A 21,734-nucleotide genomic window follows, 5' to 3' on the forward strand; every position below is an offset into this window, starting at 1 on the left:
TTAAATTTTCTAAATAATAACCAAAAAAACCATCTGGCATTAAAATTGTACTGAATTAATTCTGGTTCAGGCCAATAAAGTTAGATCCTAAACTGATTCTGTTCCAGTTCATGTTGAATAATACTGAATTCATAATGGGATACAACGAATATTTAGGATTGATCGTAGACAATCAGAACCATACTTTTAAATGGAATTAATCAGAGGTTGCTGGACTGAAGTTTCCAGCATCCTTGGCCATTGTTCATAGCTGTGAGGCCTATGGGAGTTGGAGTCCAACAACATCTGGAGGGCTACATGTGTGATTTAGATCAGCACAATTGCAAACCTTTTCTTTAGAAACTGCAGGCCTAACCAACACAAATAGCAGCTTGCCTATAAGGAAACATGCTCAAAACACTGTGTCTTTCATGTCAGAACTTAGAAATAAGTTTTATCATGACTTAAAGTCTGATGAAGGCACTCTGTGGTGCCCAGGTGCTTTTAACCCCTTTCCCCACCATGCCTTCATCCTGTCTGTTGCCAGTTACTTCTTCAAAAGAATGGAGTACGTACAGAAATTTGACATAATGCAAGAATAAAAATCCTTCCAGCAGGAGTACCACCTTGGCTCCATGACCATGGGTGCCATGCAGTGAGCATGGCCCTGGCACCGAAATTTGTGGGTCCGGACACTTCATAGGGAATTTTGTGGGTGCTTGGTTAGCCAGGGCCCCAGCAAGTTGGCACCTAAGCCTTCCAGATAACTCTGAACCACTCTGAGACATGTGGGTATAGGATGGTATATAAATTCTAATAATAATAATAATAATAATAATAATAATAATAATAATAATAATAATGGGTTCATGTGCTAATGGTTTACTCTTTTTTTGGATAGTTTACATTATCTACCACTTGTTTCTTAGTTCAACTTTTCTTTTGAACAGATAACCTGGATTTCGTTTTTGTTTGTCACAGTTGTGGTTCAACAAAGTATCTCTGTTGATGGTTCATGTTCTCTTTTCAGAGGGGATGGGGATAAAATTCAGTCAGATTTTTTGCCTCAAGTCAGTTTTGCTACCTTGGCACTAACATTTTTGGTGTTGCTTTTAAGCAAGTTGAAAGCTTTAAATACCTATTTAATTTTGATGTAAGAAGGCATCCTATCTGTAAATTGGCAAAACAAGTATACTAAAATTGTAATGTAAATGTGGCATGGCAAATAGTTAGCATTTATTAATATCTTAGAAGTTTTTGTCGTTTAGAGATTCTTGGGGCTAAAATCAATCCAAAGTTCATGTTCCTTTAGAATGGTTTTTTCATCAGTTTAGAAATCTGACATATTACTTGTCAGAAAGAGACCTAATACTAATGCTAGTTCCATATCAGCATTTTGAAATAATGGCAGAGAATAAAAAATATTAACAGGGAGCAGGCTAATTGCACACGTAATGGGAAAATACAGCTAGTCGGAACACGTTCTTACTACTGTGTTCATTTGCATATTTTCCTCATTTGTGCAAATGTCCCTGAAGAGAGAAAAGCATGCACAGACTTGTTCTAATGTTAGATATCTATGCAGAGCATCGTTAGGATTTTTTTGCTATGTCAGTTACTTCTAGATGCATGGATAATTTAAGTAAGTTGTAATTTTAATATTTACTTCTCTTTTTTTGCTATAGTGTGGGACAAACATTACTGCTGTACTTATGCTTGAATCTGAATATTTAACTTTCTTTTTAAGGAGATCATTGTGATCGAGCTCGCCGTCTCCAGTCTAAAATGATGACAAATTTGGCAATGGCCAAGGACCGTTTGCAGCTGTTAGGTATTACTTAATATTTTTATTTTGGAAAACGGGAAATGATAGTTACACAATGCATATATTTAAGAAACATTTATTAATCTGGCTTTTTAATTTTTGAAAGGGATATCTCAGTATTGGATTTTAACTGCATAGGACCTATATACCCACTGTGACACAGATACAGGAATATTGGCAGAGTCTGGGTCTTTTAGGGGGAGGGATTTAAAGGGGCTGTGAGAAAAACAGACTCAAGGCACTACAAAGATGAAGAACTAGAGTTCTGGAGTTCAGCTGGCTCTCTGAAAAGATGATTTATTTGGTACACCCAGTGGAAGTAAATCCATGTTACACCTAAAATAAACATTTTAAATAGTCTCTTTTAGTAAATCTGAGTGAATTCACAGTTTGTCATTCTTATATCAAGGAAAAAGAATAAAGGACCAAACTAGACTGTGTAAGAAACCAGCCTTAGGAGGATGCAAGTTTGTGTGGAACCATGGCATTGAAAGAGGCTGCTTAACCTTTCCCCTTCAGACTGTTTTTCTACTTAAAACCCAACCACTCCTGCTGCAACTAAATTTGGGCAGAAAAATGGATACATGCCATATGTTAAGCAGCCTACTCACTTCCTGGCATACCTCCACTCAAACCAGCAGCCTCCTGAGACTGCTCTTGGTGTAAGAGATGCATGCAACTTGCTGCATGTCGCATTCCTATATTGCAGTAATGAGTGTTGGATGTAAGAACTTAAGTACAGCTTTAGAGCTGATGACTGAGTCACACTAAAAAAAAATCTAATCATATTCCATGGCCATGACATACAACTTGTTTTCAATAGAGCATAGTAAAAACTTAAAATTAACATCATATAGCTATAGTATGTACTCTGTTAACACAAGCTTTTTAGGTATGAGAAGTCTGGCTTAAGTATCAGTCTTCCTGAGCTATAACTGTACCTCTTGCCCCTCCCACCCTGCCCTTCCATTCTCTCCCCCTCACCAGTGGGTTTCCAGTCCTACTCAGTTTCAGTCACAGGAGGAAGGAGATCTTTCTTCCCCACAACATAGTTTAAATGTAACACTGTTTTTTTCTGGAACGCTCCAAATTAATCTTGCTTCTTTCTTCTTGAGATGAGGGCTTCAAGTAATTTATTGGTCCTGCTGGTACTTGGCAAAAGTACAGAAGGAACTGAGTCCTTAAGGTGCCATAGGACACTGCTTTGTTTTGCTGCAGCAGGCTTAACATGGTCATCCCTTGCAGTACGTCTTAGGCCAGATAGTAGCCCAATCTTATGCATATGCTGTATATTCAGTAGTCTCCCTACATTTAATGGATATGATTTAGATCACATGTTAGCATGCATATGCCTGTAGCTTAAAAGTAAATCTGATAATTATTTGTTTATTTATGTGTTGTTTTATGGAAAAACTATAATTCTAAAATAATTTTTATTGTAGCATTTATTGTTAATAAGGCTTTAGGTGAGTTATTGCCATTGCATAGATAATTTTGACATAGAGTGTAATACTTAACATGTATTGTTTATAAGCAGCAGAAATCTGTTTGAAACTTGGTGCAATTATGGAAAGAAACCACATTTAGTTTGGGGGGCTGATAATGGCTTCATAGTGTTTTTTTCATTTGTGGGGTAGCATAGGGCTCTGTATTGTTGTTCCATGTTTTTTAATATCTACATGAAACTTCTGGAGGAAGGTATCCAAAGGTGTGGTTGCAGCGTCATCAGTATGCTGACAGCATGCAGCTGTGTGTTTTGTTGCCATCTTTTGATGTAATTGAGGCTGTTGAAACCCTAAACCAGTGCTTGAAGGCATTGGTGGGACTGATGAACTGAGGTTAAATCCAGGCAAGACAGAGGTGCTGTTGGTTGGAGATTCCTGGCTTCAGAAGGAGGATTACAGCTAGCACTGGACAGGGTAACATTGTTCCCTGGAATAGAATGAATTCCCCCCCACCCCCACCCCCATCCCAAAGATCAAGAACTAACTCACTTCAAGTTATTTTTGGGGGGCTGGGAGGGACCACCTACTTTTAAAGTCACCTGATGTCATTATCAATTCAGGTGACAACAGAGGAACTCACTTTCAGCATTAATCATCTGATTGGCACTGATAACAAGCCCTTTTGAAGCTGTCAGTTTGCAGATGTGATTTGAATCCAAACCACACATGTGAAAGGACAAGTTCAAAGGGGCTCACTGAAAGTGTCAGTTGGTGCTGAGAATGGGTGCTGCTTGCCAAGGAACACTCAGGAGTGCATTTTAAGCTCCCCCTTGTTCCTTTGCAGCTGCGTCTTTAGTTGCCTGGCATTGCATATGGTATCAAGTGTGGGACAGGTGGGCATGGTTTGGCAGAAAAGGCCTTGTGGGCCAAATAAAGCCCATGCAACAAAGTCTCCACACTGTTGCTGTTAAAAGACCCAAGTTCTCCTGGCTTCAGTACTGACTGGGTGAGCCCAGGTAGCATTTGTATCCAGGAGTGTATTTTATCGACTTTGGCTGGTACACTAAGTAGAGCCCTTTCTGCAGCTGACAGACCTAGCCACAGATCTGATCCATGCTGTGGCCACATCTAGACTAGATTAATATTGTAATGCACTGTATGTGGGGCTATCTTTAAATATAGTCCAGAAACTTCAGCTGCTTCAAAACATAACCACCAGAGTTCTGATGGATGTATGGCAGTCAGCTTCAATTACACTTGTATTCATTAATGATACTGGCTCCTAATATGTCTCCAGGCACAATTCGAAGTGCTGGTTTTAGCCTTGAAAGTTCCAAATGATTTGGGCCCAAGTTACTTAAAAGGCTACATGCACCATACCATCCTGCCCATGCACAGATATCTCAGTTAGAGGACCTCTTGATGTATTCACCTCCTAGATCTATTATGTGAATGACTAGGAGACAGAGAGGGAGTCTTTTGTGGCTCCACAGTTTGGACCTCTGTCCAAGTAGAGCTGTGGTGGTCAGCTTTTCAGAATGTTTCAAAATATTCATTTGTTTCAAATTGCCTTCCCTGGATAATTTTTTGTTCCACTCACTTAAGGAAGCTGGAATGTTTTTGTGTTACTAAAATTCTGAGTTTGTATTTATCTGTGATCTTTATTCTAGATTTTAATGCTTGTAGTTTTTATTGGTTGTAAATCTCTTTTGATAGTCTTTGCCTGGAAAAGCATCACACAAGCATTTTAAAATAAAAATAGTTTAGAGCATGCAAGTGAAATCTCTCAACATCTTCACCCTCCATCAACAAGACATAGCCGTTTCCATAAGCCCTAGGTAAAGGGTAAAGGGACCCCTGACTGTTAAGTCCAGTCGCGAACGACTCTGGGCTTGCGGCGCTCATCTTGCTTTATAAGCCAAGGGAGCCAGTGTTTGTCCGCTCCGCAGACAGTTTTTCCGGGTCATGTGGCCAGCATGACTAAGCCGCTCCTGGTGCAATGGAACACTGACACTAGAGCAGTGCACAGAAACGCCATTTACCTTCCCGCTGAAGTGGTACCTATTAATCTACTTGCACTTTTGGCGTGCTTTCGAACTGCTAGGTTGGCAGGAGCTGGGACTGAATAACGGGAGCTCACCCCGTCGAGGGGATTCAAACCAGTGACCTTTTGAACGGCAAGCCCAAGGCTCAGTGGTTTAGACCACAGCACCACCCGTGTCCCTATGTTGGAACAAAAACTCAAGGAGGCATGTAACTAAATTTGACAAGTGTTAGAAATAACTGACCTTATGTTTGGCTCTAGGCCTCTTATCGTGCCACTTTGTCTCTTGACGTATGATGAAATCATCAACTGGGTTCACCTTTTGATCTAAAGACAACTGGATAACAACACAAATACAGTACAGTGTACTTGGCCTGATCCAGCAGGCTCTTCATATGTAATTGAAGAATGCATTTTGTGAGGCAAAACTGCATTGAAAATGGTTGCTTTTTGACAGTGGCTGTTTTTCTTTTCTGTGTGGATTGGATTCAAACTTGCATGCAATGGAGTTTTGATCATGTGAAACTCGGCTAGAGGAACAGAGAAGGGGAAGATTATTTTTGTCAGTTTCTCCTTTCTTGTGTTGCCCTCTGAAAAGCTGATATCAGTGGCTGCAGGCCCCTCTGCAACAATGGACAGTGGCACCGAGGGCTGCAGGGGGAAAGGGGGATAGTAGAAAATAGTCATCCTTATTCCAGGATAAGCTTCTGCTAGATCAGAATCACTTCCATCTGCAGAATGGCGACGCTGCACCCAACCTTTCTTTTGCTAAATAAAATGGGTGTTGATCCCTCTTTCTAAAACCAATTAGTGTGAAGAACTCCAAATAAGTTAAGTGTGTGAAGCTGCAGGGTGTTATGATGAGTCAAGTTCAAGAGGCTGTTTAATACAAGAGAAACTATGTTACTTCAGAAAGATAACAAATAATGATTGTCATAAGGGAGCGTTGGAATTGAAGCAGTATAATTTCTTGGAATATTTCTCAAGTACACATCATACTTTATAAGTGGCAGAAAGACTTCATCAGTTTACCCCAAATCTGCTAATTGTACAATAATGCTACACCCCTTTAAGAATCCATTTTCCCTTTAGGATATTTGATATTTAGTAATGTTTGAAGTTTGAAGATGCTAATTTGATCAGAAAAGATGATTCTTGCGCAGCCTTATTAATTGAAGAATTGTCTGACGTGATGTAATCTGCTGAAGCAAGCATTAGCTGTTAACTATGGAATGGTAATTATACACAAACATTTGCCAATAAAGCGTACTATAAAGATAAGATCTGGCTGCAACATGTACCAACTGGTTACAAGCTCTCTCACCTAAAACCTTCTTTTTCCCATGGATAGAGATACCTATGCATACAGCATTGAAAAGTTTCCCATCAATCTTTTACATTGTGATTTCTGACTAACTTGGTTATTGACCGTAATTCACAACCTTTTCATAATAGTATATCATCTTTTAGATGTTCTTGTAGCTTCATAATATAGCAAACATAAGACACATGCTTTCTAACTTTAATCCATTTCAAGTCAATCAAAGGCAAAGTCATTTTTTGTGTGATTTAGTGTACGTAACTTCCATGGGTTCATTTTTTGTTTTTTATTTGTCCTTCCCCACCCTTCTGTTTTGTTGCATAGAGAAGATGCAGGCAGTTAAGCAAATTCCCAAGCTGCAAATGGAAATCTGTAGTGACAGTACTAACCTGGTATGCCGCAATGGACATCTCCAGTCAGGTGGGTTTGGTTTTACCAGCACCTAAATAATTAGGGGGATGTCTCAGTATATATTATGTAACAAAGAAAATATGCAGTGCTAAATTGCCTGCTCCTAAACAATATTTAAAATGCTTTTCTACTGAAAGGTTTCTGTAGTGCGGTCTGTCCTCAAAATTGTGTTAACATTGCTCTTGTTGAACTCCTTTCCTTGTACTTTAAAGTTAACCAAATTTTAAATGAAATGGTTCCTAAGGCAAATCCTTAATTTTTAAAAATAACATGCTTTTAAAATGCAGTTTTAACAGTTTGAAAAAAACCCCTGCATTTTGTGAAATACCGTATCAGGGGAAAAAAGCTGGGAGATTTTAGAGGCTGCTACAAAGTGATATAAGGCAAAACTATATAACTGGATTGTTTTGAATTCTATTTTATATTAACATCAACCAAAACAATATTTGAATACACTTCCCATTAGTTATATCCTACTTTTTATTATTGGTCATTGCTCTTTTGCTGCTTGATGTTAGAAAGTATGCCTAGAATTACTGTAAAAGGCTGCACATATGTGAATGTTAATTGTGTTGTTAACTAGGAGAACTATATGTGAGAGTTGGTTGAAGTCATATTTTGGGGGAAGGATTGTAACCTGACATTCTGAAAGTATGCACTAAAAAGGAAAAGTGAACTTAAAACAGCAGATTGTGAAATGTTCATTGTTAGTTTTGTAATTTTGTTAGTAAGGTAGCTTCTCTGCATACTAGCTAATCGGTCATCTCAGTTATTTTCACTGTTTGTAAGACAAATGCTTTCAAATGAACAGATGCAAATATTGTTGAAAGCACAACTAAGCTAAAACATAAGCATGGTGACTTAATATTTTTGCTTTAGAAATTTGGTATTTTAGATGAGAATCCCCAGAGATTTGAGGTGGAAGGGGTTTCCTCAGTTGGTTTTTTAAAATCTGCCTGTTACTTTTAGGCCATAAATACTCTCTTCATTCTTTTTAACCATTCTTAAATGAGGCATTGAAATACTACCAGCCTTTCATATACTTTTGCTTAGCTCATGTACACGGCTGGAGCTTCCATGGAATCATAGAATCTTAGAGTTGGAAGGCATCCCAAGGGTCATCCAGGCCAATCCCCTGCATTGCAGGAATCTCAGCTAAAGCATCCATGACAGATGGCCATCCAACCTCTGCTTAAAAACCTCCAAGGAAGGGGAGTCCACCATCTCTCATGGGAGTCTGTTTCACTGCTGAACAGCTCTTACTGTCAGAAAGTTTTTCCGACTGTTTAGTTAGAACCTCCTTTCTTGCAACTTGAAGCCATTGGTTCGAGTTCTACCCTCCAGAGCAGGCATCCCCAAACTCGGCCCTCCAGCTGTTTTGGGACTACAATTCCCATCATCCATGACCACTGGTCCTGTTAGCTAGGGATGATGGGAGTTGTAGTCCTAAAACAGCTGGAGGGCAAAGTTTGGGGATGCCTGCTCCAGAGCATGAGAAAACAAGCATGCTCCCTCCTCCATGTGACAGCCCTTAAGATATTTGAAGATGGCTATCATATCTCCTTTCAGTCTCCTCTTTTACAGGCTAAATTTAGCCAGCTCCCTCAAGTGCTCCTCATAAGGCTTAGTTTCCAGACTCTTGATCATCTTGGTTGTCCTCCTCTGGACACGTTCCAGCTTGTCAACATCCTTCTTAAGTTGTGGTGCCCAGAATTGGACACAGTATTCCAAGTGTGGTCTGACTAAGGCATTGCCAGATATCAGATGAATTTTAATTAGTTTTTGAAGGAATAGTATAGTTTGGTTCCGTTTAATGCAAGTTGTTTTGCTAAATAATTTGAATCTGTGCTGATGATTGAGAATCAGTAATGTTGTCTTAATTGCATCATAAAGCTGTTAAAGCTTAGAATAAAATTGCTCTTTCCTAACCATATTTGGGGGGTACTCTCAAGTAAGGATTACTCCTAAGAAGTTTTGCTCACTTCACGTAACCCAATCTGGTCTCTGGTTTACCAGTGAGTTACAGGCAATGAGGTGGAGCAGGAAAAATATAGAACACGTGTTAATCTCAAGTGTGAATCCAGTCAAACACAGGTAGTGACTTATCAAGTTGTCTTTGTGGCGGTGATGGTGATGAAGAGTTCTCTGCCATTTTTACATCCTAGATCCTTGGAAACATGCTGTGATATTGCTGTGTGCTTCCAGGACAAAGTTCTGTCCTGAGTTGGTATCCCACTAATTTTGCAGTTCAGTCTTCTTATGCTTAGAGTACCTTCTAGTCTAGTTTTGTGGTATGAGGATGTAGATAAGGGGGTTGGAGAGGTGCTGCCTACTGCAAGCCTGCTTAACTGGTTCCCTTCTTGGCTTATTGCATCTAGCCTATATACCTATTTACTAGAAGGAGTGATTCCAGCTGCTTTGAAATTAACAGTTATGAGGTTGCTTCTGAAGAAACTCTCCCTGCACCCCAAGAGCCATAAAAATTGTTGGTTAATCCCAACTCTCCTCCTTGGGCAGAATGCTTGATGGTTGGTTGCCAAGAAATTCCAGTTACTCTTGAATCAAACTTTCAGCAGTATTGGTACAATCAGCCTCCTTTTGGAAAGACTCCCTGATTTCAGAGTTGAAATCACAGTAGTATAGTAGTAGTAGTAGTAGTAGTAGTAGTAGTAGTAATTTATTTATATCCCGCCCATCTGGCTGGCCTTCCCCAGCCACTCTGGGCGGCTTCCAACAAATTATTAAAATACAGTAATGCACCAAACATTAAAAGCTTCCCTAAACAGGGCTGCCTTCAGGTGTCTTCTAAAAGTCTGGTAGTTGTTCTCTTTGACATCCAGTGGGAGGGCATTCTAGCTGAAGGGCCACTTCCAGGTACTACTGTTGGATCCCATAGGATATATGTTCGTTATGTGGTCCTACAGGGTTCTTTTTTCTCCCCTCTTCTGTTTCACATTTACTTGAAGCTGCTGGGTGAGGTCATCCAAGGTTTTGTAGTGTGGTGTTCCCAGTGTATACACTCTTGTCTCTCCTTGACAATGGATTTAGTCAAGGTAGTGGAAGTGCTAAGTTGTCCATTGGAATCATGAATGGACCAAATGATTGCCAACAAACTGAAGCTCAGTCTTGTCAGGATTTATCTGCTGTTAAAAGGTGTTTTGTCTAGGGAACCAGTAGTCAACCAGTTCTGAATGGGAGTGCACTCCACTCTGCAGATTTATTTATTTGGGTGGGAAATACTCATGGTTCTAGCTTTAATACTGTTCTTAGCAACCCTGAAATCAGTGGACGTAACAATATTTTTAATTATAACTGGTTTTAGACTATTATAACCGTTTTAGAATGTTTTTGAATTGTGGGTGTGTTTGCAGCCTTGGGCTCCTGCAGTAGGTAGGCCAGGATATATTTTCATTTAACAAAAGATACAATAGCCTGTCCACAGTTATCAGTGCTCTGGCGACTTCCAGAATAGACAACTGCAATGCTTTGTATTTGGGACTGCCTTCTGAAGTTCAGTTAGGTTACTAGCTGGGATCAGGAATATAATGCTAATACCTAAAAAGAACTTCATTGGCGTCTGATCTATTTCCAAGCACGGTACAAAGCCCTGCATAGCTTGTGACCTGGCTACCATAGGGATTGTCTCCTTTCCTTATCAATCTACCTGGATACCCTTGCCAGATAAGTTGAAGATGCTGGTGACAGGGGAGAATTTTATTTATTTTGGTGCCCAGTTTGTAAAATTCTCTCCTCAGAGATTCTTACTTGGTGCCTATTTTGCTAGGACTATAATGCACAAGACAAAGATTTATTGGTTTTCCAGACTTTTAAAATTCTTTTTATCTTTTGACTTCTTAATGTTTGCTGCTGTTACTACTTCATTGTTCATTGTTTTATTTGTTGTCCTTAATGTTTTGTGAAGTGCCCTAGAAATTTCAAACTGAAGTATGGTACAAAGTTTTAAAATAAGTGGAGAGTGAGTCTGACATTCTAAGATTTACAATATGTTTTTACTTCTTTGCGCTTTCAACTTTTACACTGTACACTGAAGTGACAAAAATGTGATTTGGTAAAGATAAAGCATGCTGGATCATGTTGGTCAGGCCACGTAAAATAATTATGTTAGCTAAAGTGTAGTGGCATAGGCGGAATTATTTTTCAACTGAATTTCAGGATTATTTTCAGTTATGCAGTAGTGTAACACAATTCAAATAATATCAGTGTAAGAGATGAACTATAATCTTCATTCAGAATTTCCCTGTTGGGTCGGTTACTTGTGATATTGTTGGCATTGTGTTTCCCAGAAATGAATCACAGGATGTATATTGGACTTGGCTGACATAAGCCATATCCAGCTAGAATTTTGGCTGCCTCTTCCTATTCTAAAAACTTAACACCATTCAGATGCTGCAGAGTTGATAATTTGCTTCATACAGGTATAATGTAGTGATTAAGAGACTCTGTCCCCAGTTCAGATGTTGTCTCTGCTATGAATTCATGAGGTGGGTCAGTCTTGCCATCCTCCGTTGACAATATGTGGATAATAATACTAACCTACCTTACACTTTTGTATTTCTTATTAAGGATTGTAACATTGGTTTAGAGTTTTGAATATTCTAGGTGCTACGTAGATGCCTAGCAATTATGATTATTCTAGTGGTAATTGCAGTTCATCTGTATCAAGTGAATGAATGTATTTGTAGGATTCTAAAACTTATTTGCTGTAGTATTAAATGTGATGGTTGACAGCTGCATGTCCAGTAGTGTTTAAACAACTAATAGTTAAATAGAATTTGATTGACTAATCTGAGTTTATGGTGGTCCAGGAGTGGTATTAATGTAGACTTACTAGAATTTTCTACCAAGCAAGTAAAACAAATATGAATATGACTCCTCCACTTTAGAAAATGCTATAAAGCAGTACATTTGATCAAGATGTCACTCATTATTTTTAAAGGATGGTGTGCAACTAGTTGTTTTGAGTATACCCTATATTGACATATCTGTGTCTTCCTTTTTGTAGAAAGTGGAGCTGTTCCAAAAAAGAAGGACCCATTGACTCAAACGAGTAACTCACTCCCTCGTTCAAAATCAGTGGCCAAAACTGGATCTGTGGGGCTTTCAGGGCACCAAAGGACACCTAGTTATAGTGGAATATCCAATTTTTCTGTACCTAGACAAGGAACTGTTCCCGCAGCTTCAACTCAGAAGGTAAGGCAGTAGGCTCCATGTGCTGCTTGCTTGCCAGTTTGTATTCATAACAGAAACATTACCATTCAAAATTGAGGAAATACATGGCAACAGAGAGCTTTATTTCAAAGCTTAGAGTCTTTAATTGCAAAAAGAGTTTCTAAAGAAAAGTGCTACTTTTATTGTCCTAGCTCTTTTTTTTATTGAGACCATTTGTTAGAACTTCTCAACCAGTAGTGCTATGCTTGAAATCAGTTAACAAAATGGCTCCAAGGGTATGTAGGTGTGCAGTGGCTTCATTTGTGATTCAACTGCTTGCTAATAGGAAACTAGAACAGGTGTCCATACAATTGACTGTCCTTGATCATCTTTCTGAAATGATGGCTGGGTTTTCCTCAGTTTAAAGTGTGTCAGAAACCTGCACAATTTGTTTCATCAGAGGATGCTACAGGATAGTAAAATGTTGTGTCACTATCAAACCACTTCCTCTCCACCATTACTCTTAAAATCTTACACCTGTTGGTAGTCTATGTTCATTTTTCTCCATGTACTTAAGGAGAATGCTAAAATTAACTGTCAAAATAGAATATCCTAGTAATAATTTTCAAGAGTCCAAGACCTCCAAATAATGTTGCATGAGCTAAAAATCCTAACATGTTGATTGGTCTGAACTGGTGGTGAATAACCAGGTAACAGAGCTTGAGAATGTGGTGGATAATTATGCAAAAATCAACAGAATGTGTGGCAGTGATGATAAATGCAAATTTCTTACAAGGGTTGATTAGGAAAGGGACTGAAACCAACTCAGCCGGTATCATTCTGCTTTCATACAAATCTCTGGTGCATTTGGAATATGTGTACAGTCCTGATTACTCCATCTCAAAGGATTTCAGAATGAAAAAGCCACCTGAATGATCAAGGGATTGGAGCATCTCTACCAGGGGTCAGCAACCTTTTTCAGCCGTGGGCCGGTCCACTGTCCCTCAGACCATGTGGTGGGCCGGACTATTTTTGGGGGGGTGGGGTGGTGATGAACGAATTTCTATGCCCCACAAATAACCCAGAGATGCATTTTAAATATAAGCACATATTCTACTCATGTAAAAACACCAGGCAGGCCCCACAAATCACCCAGAGATGCATTTTAAATAAAAGGACACATTCTACACATGTAAAAACATGCTGATTCCCGGACCGTCCATGGGCCGGATTGAGAAGGCAATTGGGCCGCATCCGGCCCCCGGGCCTTAGCTTGCCTACCCCTGATCTACAAAGGGATGCTAAAGTGTGTGAAGCTCTTCAGTTTGTTTTTTTAAAGAACTAACAGGAGGAAGGAACCTGATGGAGGTTTCTACATTTTTTGCATGGAGTAAAGGAAATAGATTCCTTTATTTATGGAAATCACTATTAAAATATATGGTGATTGCCACTGACTTGAGATGGCTCTAAAAGGGGATTAAACAAATTCATGATGTGTAGCTCTGTCAGCCATAATAGCAGTGGAACCTCCAGATTCAAAGTCAATATTCCAAGGAACTGGGGGCTGTCCTTGTGGTTTTTTCCCAAACAATATTGAAATATTTTTTTAAAATTGCTTCATCAGGCTACTCCAAAAAATAATAGAGCCAACAAGCCCTCTACTCCTACAACTGCTGTGCGAAAAAAGAAAGACATGAAGGTTTTTAGAAACGTGGATAGTAATCTTGCTAATCTTATTCTCAATGAAATAGCAGACAGGTAAGCAACATCAGTGGTTGTCTTTAATAAAGACAGGGTTATTTTTTTAGATTGCTATGTAAGAAAAGTGGGGTTTCCCCCCTAATAGGGCAATTAAGATTAAACATATTAATTTTTCTGTATGAGTTGATAGCAGAATTTAGTTTTGGGGGTCTAAATAAAACATGCAGGTGTGGTTATAGGAAATGAAACATTGAATATAAATGTGGGTAATTTCATAATTTTAATGGATTTCTTAAATGGCAGTAATGGTGTAAAACTAGCCAGCTGTACTCCAGAGCAATGAAATGTCTATTGTTGCACTAATTGGTATTCTGTATCTGTTAGTGGGCCATCTGTCAAATTTGATGATATTGCTGGGCAAGAGCTGGCTAAGCAGGCACTGCAAGAAATTGTTATTCTTCCTTCACTTAGACCTGAGGTAAGCAATATGTTTTCTATCAGTTTTTATATTGCACCTTAGAGCCTTCTGTTCTGTGTATAAATGATGTATGCTATTTATGTTAATGCTGCTCATTTACAAGAAAAGGATCAAGATTGTTTCCAGAAAAAGCTTGCTCTTTTTGCATCTCTTCCTTAAAAGTAGTAATAAAAATCATGATTCTTCATTGTAACCCAGTAGGGTTGTTAATAATTATGATTATTCAATGGAGTGAAACTTATCTAGTTGCATGTAGCCCTCTTGTCCATAGCATCTATTTAAAATATTTATAAACCGACTTTCTTAGATCCAATATGTGTTCTATATAAATAGCATTGCAATATGTATACTAAGTAGTAAAGGTAAAGGGACCTCAAACCATTAGGTCCAGTTGTGGCCGACTCTGGGGTTGCGGCGCTCATCTCGCTTTATTGGCCGAGGGAGCCGGCGTACAGCTTCCAGGTCATGTGGCCAGCATGACTAAGCCGCTTCTGGCAAACCAGAGAAGTGCATGAAAATGCTGTTTACCTTCCCGCCAGAGCGGTACCTATTTATCTACTTGCACTTTGACGTGCTTTCGAACTGCTAGGTTGGCAGGAGCAGGGACCGAGTAATGGGAGCTCACCCCATCGCGGGGATTCGAACTGCCGACCTTCTGATCGGCAAACCCTAGGTTTTGTGGTTTAGACCACAGCGCCACCCACATCCCTAAATAATTATATAATCCAGTGGTCTGGATGACCTGTCTTTTTGAAAGTTACATCTTTTAAAGAAACATCAGTGTTAAATGTATGTGTAGATACTGCCTGTTTCCATATAACCTTATGCTTGTTTACAGTCACAAAACGGTGTATAACTAAGCTATTCTTTCAGCTGTTTACAGGGCTTAGGGCTCCTGCACGTGGATTGTTGTTGTTTGGCCCACCAGGAAATGGAAAGACGATGTTGGTGAGAAATCTGTTTTGCACTCTAGCATGTTGTTCAGCTCAGCTTTCTGAGAACCTTCCACATTTGCTTTCTCTTTTTATGAAAAAAGGTGTTGAATAATCTCTTTGAAATAGGAGAGTATTTTAATGTTGGGCTGTTTGCCCTCTGCTTCGAAGACTACTGAGAATTTTACAGTATCTTATGAGGAAAGTACAGATAACTTGCATCTTACACTTGTTTTACTTAGGCTATCACAGCTTTGTGGGAATGGGTGGGTAAATTAACTTATGTTTGGAGAGACGGCCCTAGATGGTTTAAGTGAATTTGGTGCTTGGTATTAACATGCAAATACTCTCTTTAAGTTAAGAGTAGGAATGAGCTGTATACCTTTATTGAAAAAAACAGTGCTTTTCTTGGTCTGCTTTCAGTAAACTGGCATTTCTTTTTTTCTTTTCTTTTTTAAAAAAGCTTGTATAAGATGATGCATTGTGGTGTTTTAGTGTAGCACATTTGGTACATCGGGATTTGTAAAACTATTTTGTTTATTTCCTAATACTTTATGAATAAAACAAAAAATGAAGTGGAAAATTTTGCTTCATAAACTCATGTTATCTCAAATCCAATAGAGGAAGTTGGTTCATATTCCAGTTTTAATAGTTTATATATGAATCTCACTGTGCAGTGGTCGACAGCCTCAGATTAGCTGCATACAGTTTTTATGAATAAAATTGAAGAGATAAAGCATTTGAAAATTCAGCTGACTACCTTGGCAGACATGTCACACTTTTATGGAATGACATGCTATATATTGCTAAATCAATGATAGATTATTTGGATTTTCCATAACTGTATTGTACTATTTCTTACACATTTAGTAAGAATAATGTAAACCTTTTATGCGGTAGTCCTCACTTGGCATTTTCTCTTATTCAAGGCCAAAGCAGTGGCTGCAGAATCAAATTCAACTTTCTTTAACATAAGTGCTGCAAGTCTAACATCAAAATATGTAAGTAGCAGTTGTATATTCTAGTTGTACACTTTTGAAAAATACCTGGGGTTCTTGGTAATGTAGGTTTGGCTCAAAAAAATGTAACAGGAGCATTTGTCAATGAAAAGTTGCTATAAACACATATTTCTAAATAAATGTGAAGAGGCAATCACTTAAATTTCACTGCAACTTGTTAAAACCTATGACAAAGTTATTGGCTTGGATCCTAACTAAGTTCACAGAAAGTTTCTCACCTGCATTCCCCCTGCAGCTACATACACCCCCAGAAATCATCTTTGTAAGGTTGGGGGTAAAAGAAGAGAGCACAAAATATGGTCTGAAGCTCAACATCTAAAAAACTAAGATCATGGCCACTGGTCCCATCAGCTCCTGGCAAATAGTAGGAGAAGAAATGGAGGCAGTGAAAGATTTTACTTTCTTGGGCTCCATGATCACTGCCGATGGTGACAGCAGTCACGAAATTAAAAGACGCCTGCTTCTTGGGAGAAAAGTGATGACAAACCTAGACAGCGTCTTAAAAAGCAGAGACATCACCTTGCCAACAAAGGTCCGTATAGTTAAAGCTATGGTTTTCCCAGTAGTGATGTATGGAAGTGAGAGCTGGACCATAAAGAAGGCTGATTGCCAAAGAATGGATGCTTCTGAATTATGGTGCTGGAGGAAACTCTTGAGAGTCCCATGGACTGCAAGAAGATCAAACGTATCCATTCTTAAGGAAATCAGCCCTGAGTGCTCACTGGAAGCACAGATCCTGAAGCTGAGGCTCCAATACTTTGGCCACCTCATGAGAAGAGACGACTCCCTGGAAAAGACCTTGATGTTGGGGAAGATTGAGGACACAAGGAGAAGGCGACGACAGAGGACAAGATGGTTGGACAGTGTTCTCGAAGCTACTAACGTGAGTTTGACCAAACTGTGGGAGGCAGTGGAAGACAGTAATGCCTGGCGTGCTCTGGTCCATGGGGTCACAAAGAGTCAGACACAACTAAACGACTAAACAACAACAAAGGTTGGGGAAATCCTCTTGAACAATGTGAGATGTGGCAAGGGGGCCTGTTGGGGGGCATTGCCCCCAAATTGAATGGACTTTTGTCCAATTTTGGCACAAGATTTGAGTAATTTCTGCTTGCCAAGCGGATACCCCACCCACCAACTTCAGGAAGGCCTCCTGAGCTGCCAGAGAAGCTTTTTTAGGAATTCAAAAGCAGGAAAGGCCAGGTGTTTTCCTTCTGTGAACTTCCTTAAATTGATTGTGTTGTGATCCAAACCATCGAGTTTAGGTTTTTATTCAGGGAGGCAGATAACATATATCGCAAGTACCAGCACAGAGTTGGTGTCAAAATTTGGTCTTGGTCTTGTTTTATATAAATGAAAAGGATGTGAATGAACCATATTAACAAACTTTTTCTGAAGTAGATGCCTTATATTCTTTTTAGGTTGGTGAAGGAGAGAAACTAGTTCGTGCTCTTTTTGCAGTAGCCAGAGAACTTCAACCTTCTATAATTTTTATAGGTAAAACTTTAGCATTTGTGCATTTAAAAAAGTAAAGCAGCTTCAAACTTTAAATTGTAAAGCAACCTAATGTTGTGATCAGGTAAAGCTGCATCAGAAGCTATTGTCCATTTATTGGATTTGTTTTATAATTTAAGTAAGTAGGATGTTTACAGAACTACTAATATTATATTGGAAGTTGCTCTGTGAATATATATTAAAAAGTCTGGTACTGATGTACTGAAGACAAAAAAGACTTATGCATGCTCGTTCTCAAATATGTTATTAACTACATGGCTCTCAATAATAGATTTTGAATAAAATACAAGTTATTTTACTTACTTCAGTTATATTATTATAGGAAATGTTATAATGTTGCCACTTTCAATTTTTAGATGAAGTGGATAGTCTCTTATGTGAAAGAAGAGAAGGTGAACATGATGCTAGTAGACGTTTAAAAACGGAATTTTTAATAGAGTTTGATGGTGTAAGTATTAGCTTTGGTATGAAGCTACATCAATGCATACCGATTTGTTGTGTTTAAACTGTGGATTATCCCTTTTATACTTAGTTCTTTTTAATCCTGAAGAGCAAATAGAGAAGGGACAAGGAATATTTTATTGGGGAAAAGGGAACTGTTTTCTTTTCCTATTTTACTGAACTCCCAAGTGTTGTCCAAAGTGGTGGCTGGTAAACTAGTGCAATATGAAGTCATGAAAACGAGTGAAGTTGTTGCATTTTTATAATATGGAACACTAAGCAAAGTTATTGCTTAGCAAAAACTAAGAGTTTACCAATCTATAACATTAAGCTTTTTCGGGTAACTATTTTGTGGCAGTATTAATTTCCAATTTCTAAATATTTAAGTTTTGCTTTTTTGGAAAAAAAAATAGGTACAGTCTTCAGGAGAAGACCGAATACTTGTAATGGGAGCAACTAACAGGCCACAAGAGCTTGATGATGCTGTTCTCAGGTACTTTAAACATGTGTTATTAACAGCTGTACATAGTGAGGGTTGGCATAGTAGGTATTCTTGATCATTCACTTGGTATGTGTTGGGTTCCAGTATTTCAAAGAATAATTTAGGGTGTGTTTGTGCACAGAATTATTGGAATCATCACTGTAGATGTGGTATCACACAGGGGAATTATTGAAAATATTTCATAGCTGCTTGGAATGTTTTTAATAGGAATAAAACAATCTTACAATTTTCCTTTGAAAATGTATGAGGCATAGGGTTAAATCTAAAGGTGCCTTTCCAATTACAGAAAGTCCTATGGCTTCTGCTAATGTATGGGAGGATATGATTTTTTCTCTCCAAATCCCTCCTTTCCATGCCACATCCCATACTGTTTTCCAGATATTCTGCAGGGTCACCCCAGTCCTCTAGAGCAGGTTTGTGGATCTGTAGAAGGGCAATAAAATGGACAAAAATCTCCTGTTCTGGTAGCAGGTACAGAAAGTGACCCTTCCATGAGCAAAACTCTTTGTTCATGTGATCATAGGATCCAACCTATGTGATTATTAAAATCCGTTTTGTATACCTTTGGGGCCCCTTTCTTGAATGCTAGCATTTAAATATTGGTGGCTGGGAATGATGCTACCTCATTAGCAACTTTCCTTGTGGACATGGGACTGTTTTTCAGGGTGACTTAACACATCAAATGGCACAGCTGAGATAATGAGGGCCAGAAGTGTGATGGGGATGAAGCTAGCTCTTTAGCTCTGTAGGTAGTACAAATTTACTGTTAGAAAATATTGAAACAATTTGGGCTGAATAATAATAAGGACTGGGAGATCTACAGGTCAGTCTTGACTGCCCTCTGTACAGGCATTATGTATTGGATTTGCTAAAACAACAATGTACAAATGATAAGCTTTCTAAAATAAAGGATTTCTCCTCCTCCCCCCCCCTTACTGGCTGCTTCATTTAATAGACAATTGCATTTTTCAGGCATCAGATGCTATTGAACACCTCTGTAATGTCATATGGCATATTTTAGCCAAAAATATATCTGTTAAAACAGTGCATTTATTAAAATTATCCATGTGTAGTTTAAAGCTGTTTTTAGTATTACTACAGAAATTCTTCTTTCATACTCTCAGAGTGTGATGTTTACACTTCAATTTTTGCATGATATAGAAAATGGGCTTTTTACATACCATGCTTCCCTAATCATACTTTCTGTATCAATATTTGTGTTTTCAGGCGATTCATCAAACGAGTGTATGTATCATTACCAAATGAAGAGGTATGTAGCTTGTGATTGCATTTTTTACACAAGACTGCCTCACTGCTTGTTTTGGGTGCAAATTTGTGATAGATTGAAATCTTTCGTATAATTGCTACAAACATGAATTTTCAGTGAGCATGGTTTATAAAAGAGTTTACAGCATAGAATACATCCTTCCAGCTCACAATCTGCTTGTCTTTTCACATTTTTGAAAATCTAAGCTTTCAGTAAAAAGGATTTCAAGTCATATGGAGGAAAACTCTTAATCAGATGTTGTCAGCATATGTTCAAACTTTGAGAAAGGTCTGTGGTTAGGTGTTACTGCCTAAACTGAACAATTTCCTTTTCATTTTTAGTTTCTTTTCTCCTGCAAACCTCTTAATAGCTGGTGCTTCCTTCTTTCTCTACTATTATCCCTTTTTCTGCCTAAATTCCATCTGGAAGATAACCTTACAATCTGGATTGGTATATATGGGAGGAGGTAATCCTTCAGGTAATCTAGACTCATGATACAGAGAGCTTTTACTGAGGCAAAACCAGCACTTTGACTGGGCCCAGAAATGAGCTAGCACCCACTGCAGAAAAGCACAGATGTGATATAATCGTATTGGCCAGTTTATGTCTTTGGCAGGCCTCTTGTTTTAAGTATTTTTATAACATTAACTTACACAAGATTTCTTGTTTGTATAGTTATAAATAGTGAATATTGTGCCTTACAGACACGACTGCTTTTACTAAAAAATCTTTTGAGCAAGCAAGGAAATCCATTAACCCAAAAAGAGCTGGCACAGCTAGCTAGGTGAGTAACTTTATGTTTGTTGTTCATTACAGCTGGTGTATGTGTAGTAGGATTTGCAGCTGTTGCACATCAGCAGGGATTCTAAAAATAATTCTCTTGAGTATGTCATGCAGATAGATGTCTTTCTTCCTTAGGTTTTTATGTAAATATCAATACTTGATGCATCCATCAAACATAACACCACTGACAGTTTGATACTAAAGCTAAAATTTCATTACAGAAACGTTAAACATTCAATATAGTATTAATTTTAAATTAACATTTTATTTAGTTTTTTTTAAAAAAAGCAGGCTGCTTTTGCTACAAGCTAGTGACTTAAAATATTGTAAACTTGCTGAGTTTCTTTAATGCAGTTATCCACAGGAAAAACTGAAATTGTGTTCACTTTCTCTTTACAAAGAATGACAGAGGGATACTCAGGGAGTGACTTAACAGCATTAGCTAAAGATGCAGCACTGGGTCCTATACGAGGTAAGCTTGGTTACCTGTTAATGAAAAAATGAGATCATGAACCTTTTTCTGTTCTGTGCTAGATAAAGCCTTGATTTTAAAGAATTTTTAAAATACAGCTGGATAGTATTAGACAAGGATTTTTATTGTGCCATTCACTATGAAGAGATTACATGATACATGTTTACCTTCCCACTGCAGCAGTAAACCATTGAGCCTCTTGGGCTTGCTGATCGGAAGGTTGGCAGTTCGAATCCATGTGACACATGAGTTCCCATTGCTCTGTCCCAGCTTCTGCCAACCTAGCAGTTTGAAAGCATGCCAATGTAAGTAGATAAATAGGTACTGCTGTGGTGGGAAGTTAAACGGCGTTTCCATGTGCTCTGGTTTTCATCATGGTGTTCCATTGTGCCAGAAGCATTTAGTCATGCTGGTTGCATGACCCAGAAAG

At 38.5% G+C, this 21,734-nt stretch overlaps 1 protein-coding gene across 5 annotated transcripts in view; it reads left to right on the forward strand.

Annotated features, from left to right (window-relative positions):
- Window positions 1–21,734, forward strand: part of SPAST (spastin) — a 33,816-nt gene that overhangs the window by 5,859 nt on the left and 6,223 nt on the right. For 3 of the 5 annotated variants that reach the window (XR_014524491.1, XM_083496878.1, XM_083496879.1), the window contains exons 3-15: window positions 1,727–1,810; window positions 6,939–7,034; window positions 12,049–12,236; window positions 13,819–13,952; window positions 14,280–14,373; window positions 15,247–15,321; window positions 16,235–16,306; window positions 17,746–17,821; window positions 18,196–18,287; window positions 18,694–18,773; window positions 20,010–20,052; window positions 20,754–20,833; window positions 21,234–21,304. Coding sequence is in view for 4 of the 5 variants with exons in the window: in XM_083496878.1 (XP_083353004.1) it covers window positions 1,727–1,810; window positions 6,939–7,034; window positions 12,049–12,236; window positions 13,819–13,952; window positions 14,280–14,373; window positions 15,247–15,321; window positions 16,235–16,306; window positions 17,746–17,821; window positions 18,196–18,287; window positions 18,694–18,773; window positions 20,010–20,052; window positions 20,754–20,833; window positions 21,234–21,304 (1,185 nt within the window). In the remaining variant the exon portion in view is untranslated. The remainder of the gene's footprint in view (window positions 1–1,726; window positions 1,811–6,938; window positions 7,035–12,048; window positions 12,237–13,818; window positions 13,953–14,279; window positions 14,374–15,246; window positions 15,322–16,234; window positions 16,307–17,745; window positions 17,822–18,195; window positions 18,288–18,693; window positions 18,774–20,009; window positions 20,053–20,753; window positions 20,834–21,233; window positions 21,305–21,734) is intronic. The other 2 variants (XM_083496881.1, XM_083496880.1) reach the window with 1 other exon arrangement.

The sequence above is a fragment of the Podarcis liolepis genome, assembly GCF_965112155.1.
Source record: "Podarcis liolepis genome assembly, chromosome: 3".
Lineage (NCBI taxonomy): Eukaryota > Metazoa > Chordata > Lepidosauria > Squamata > Lacertidae > Podarcis > Podarcis liolepis.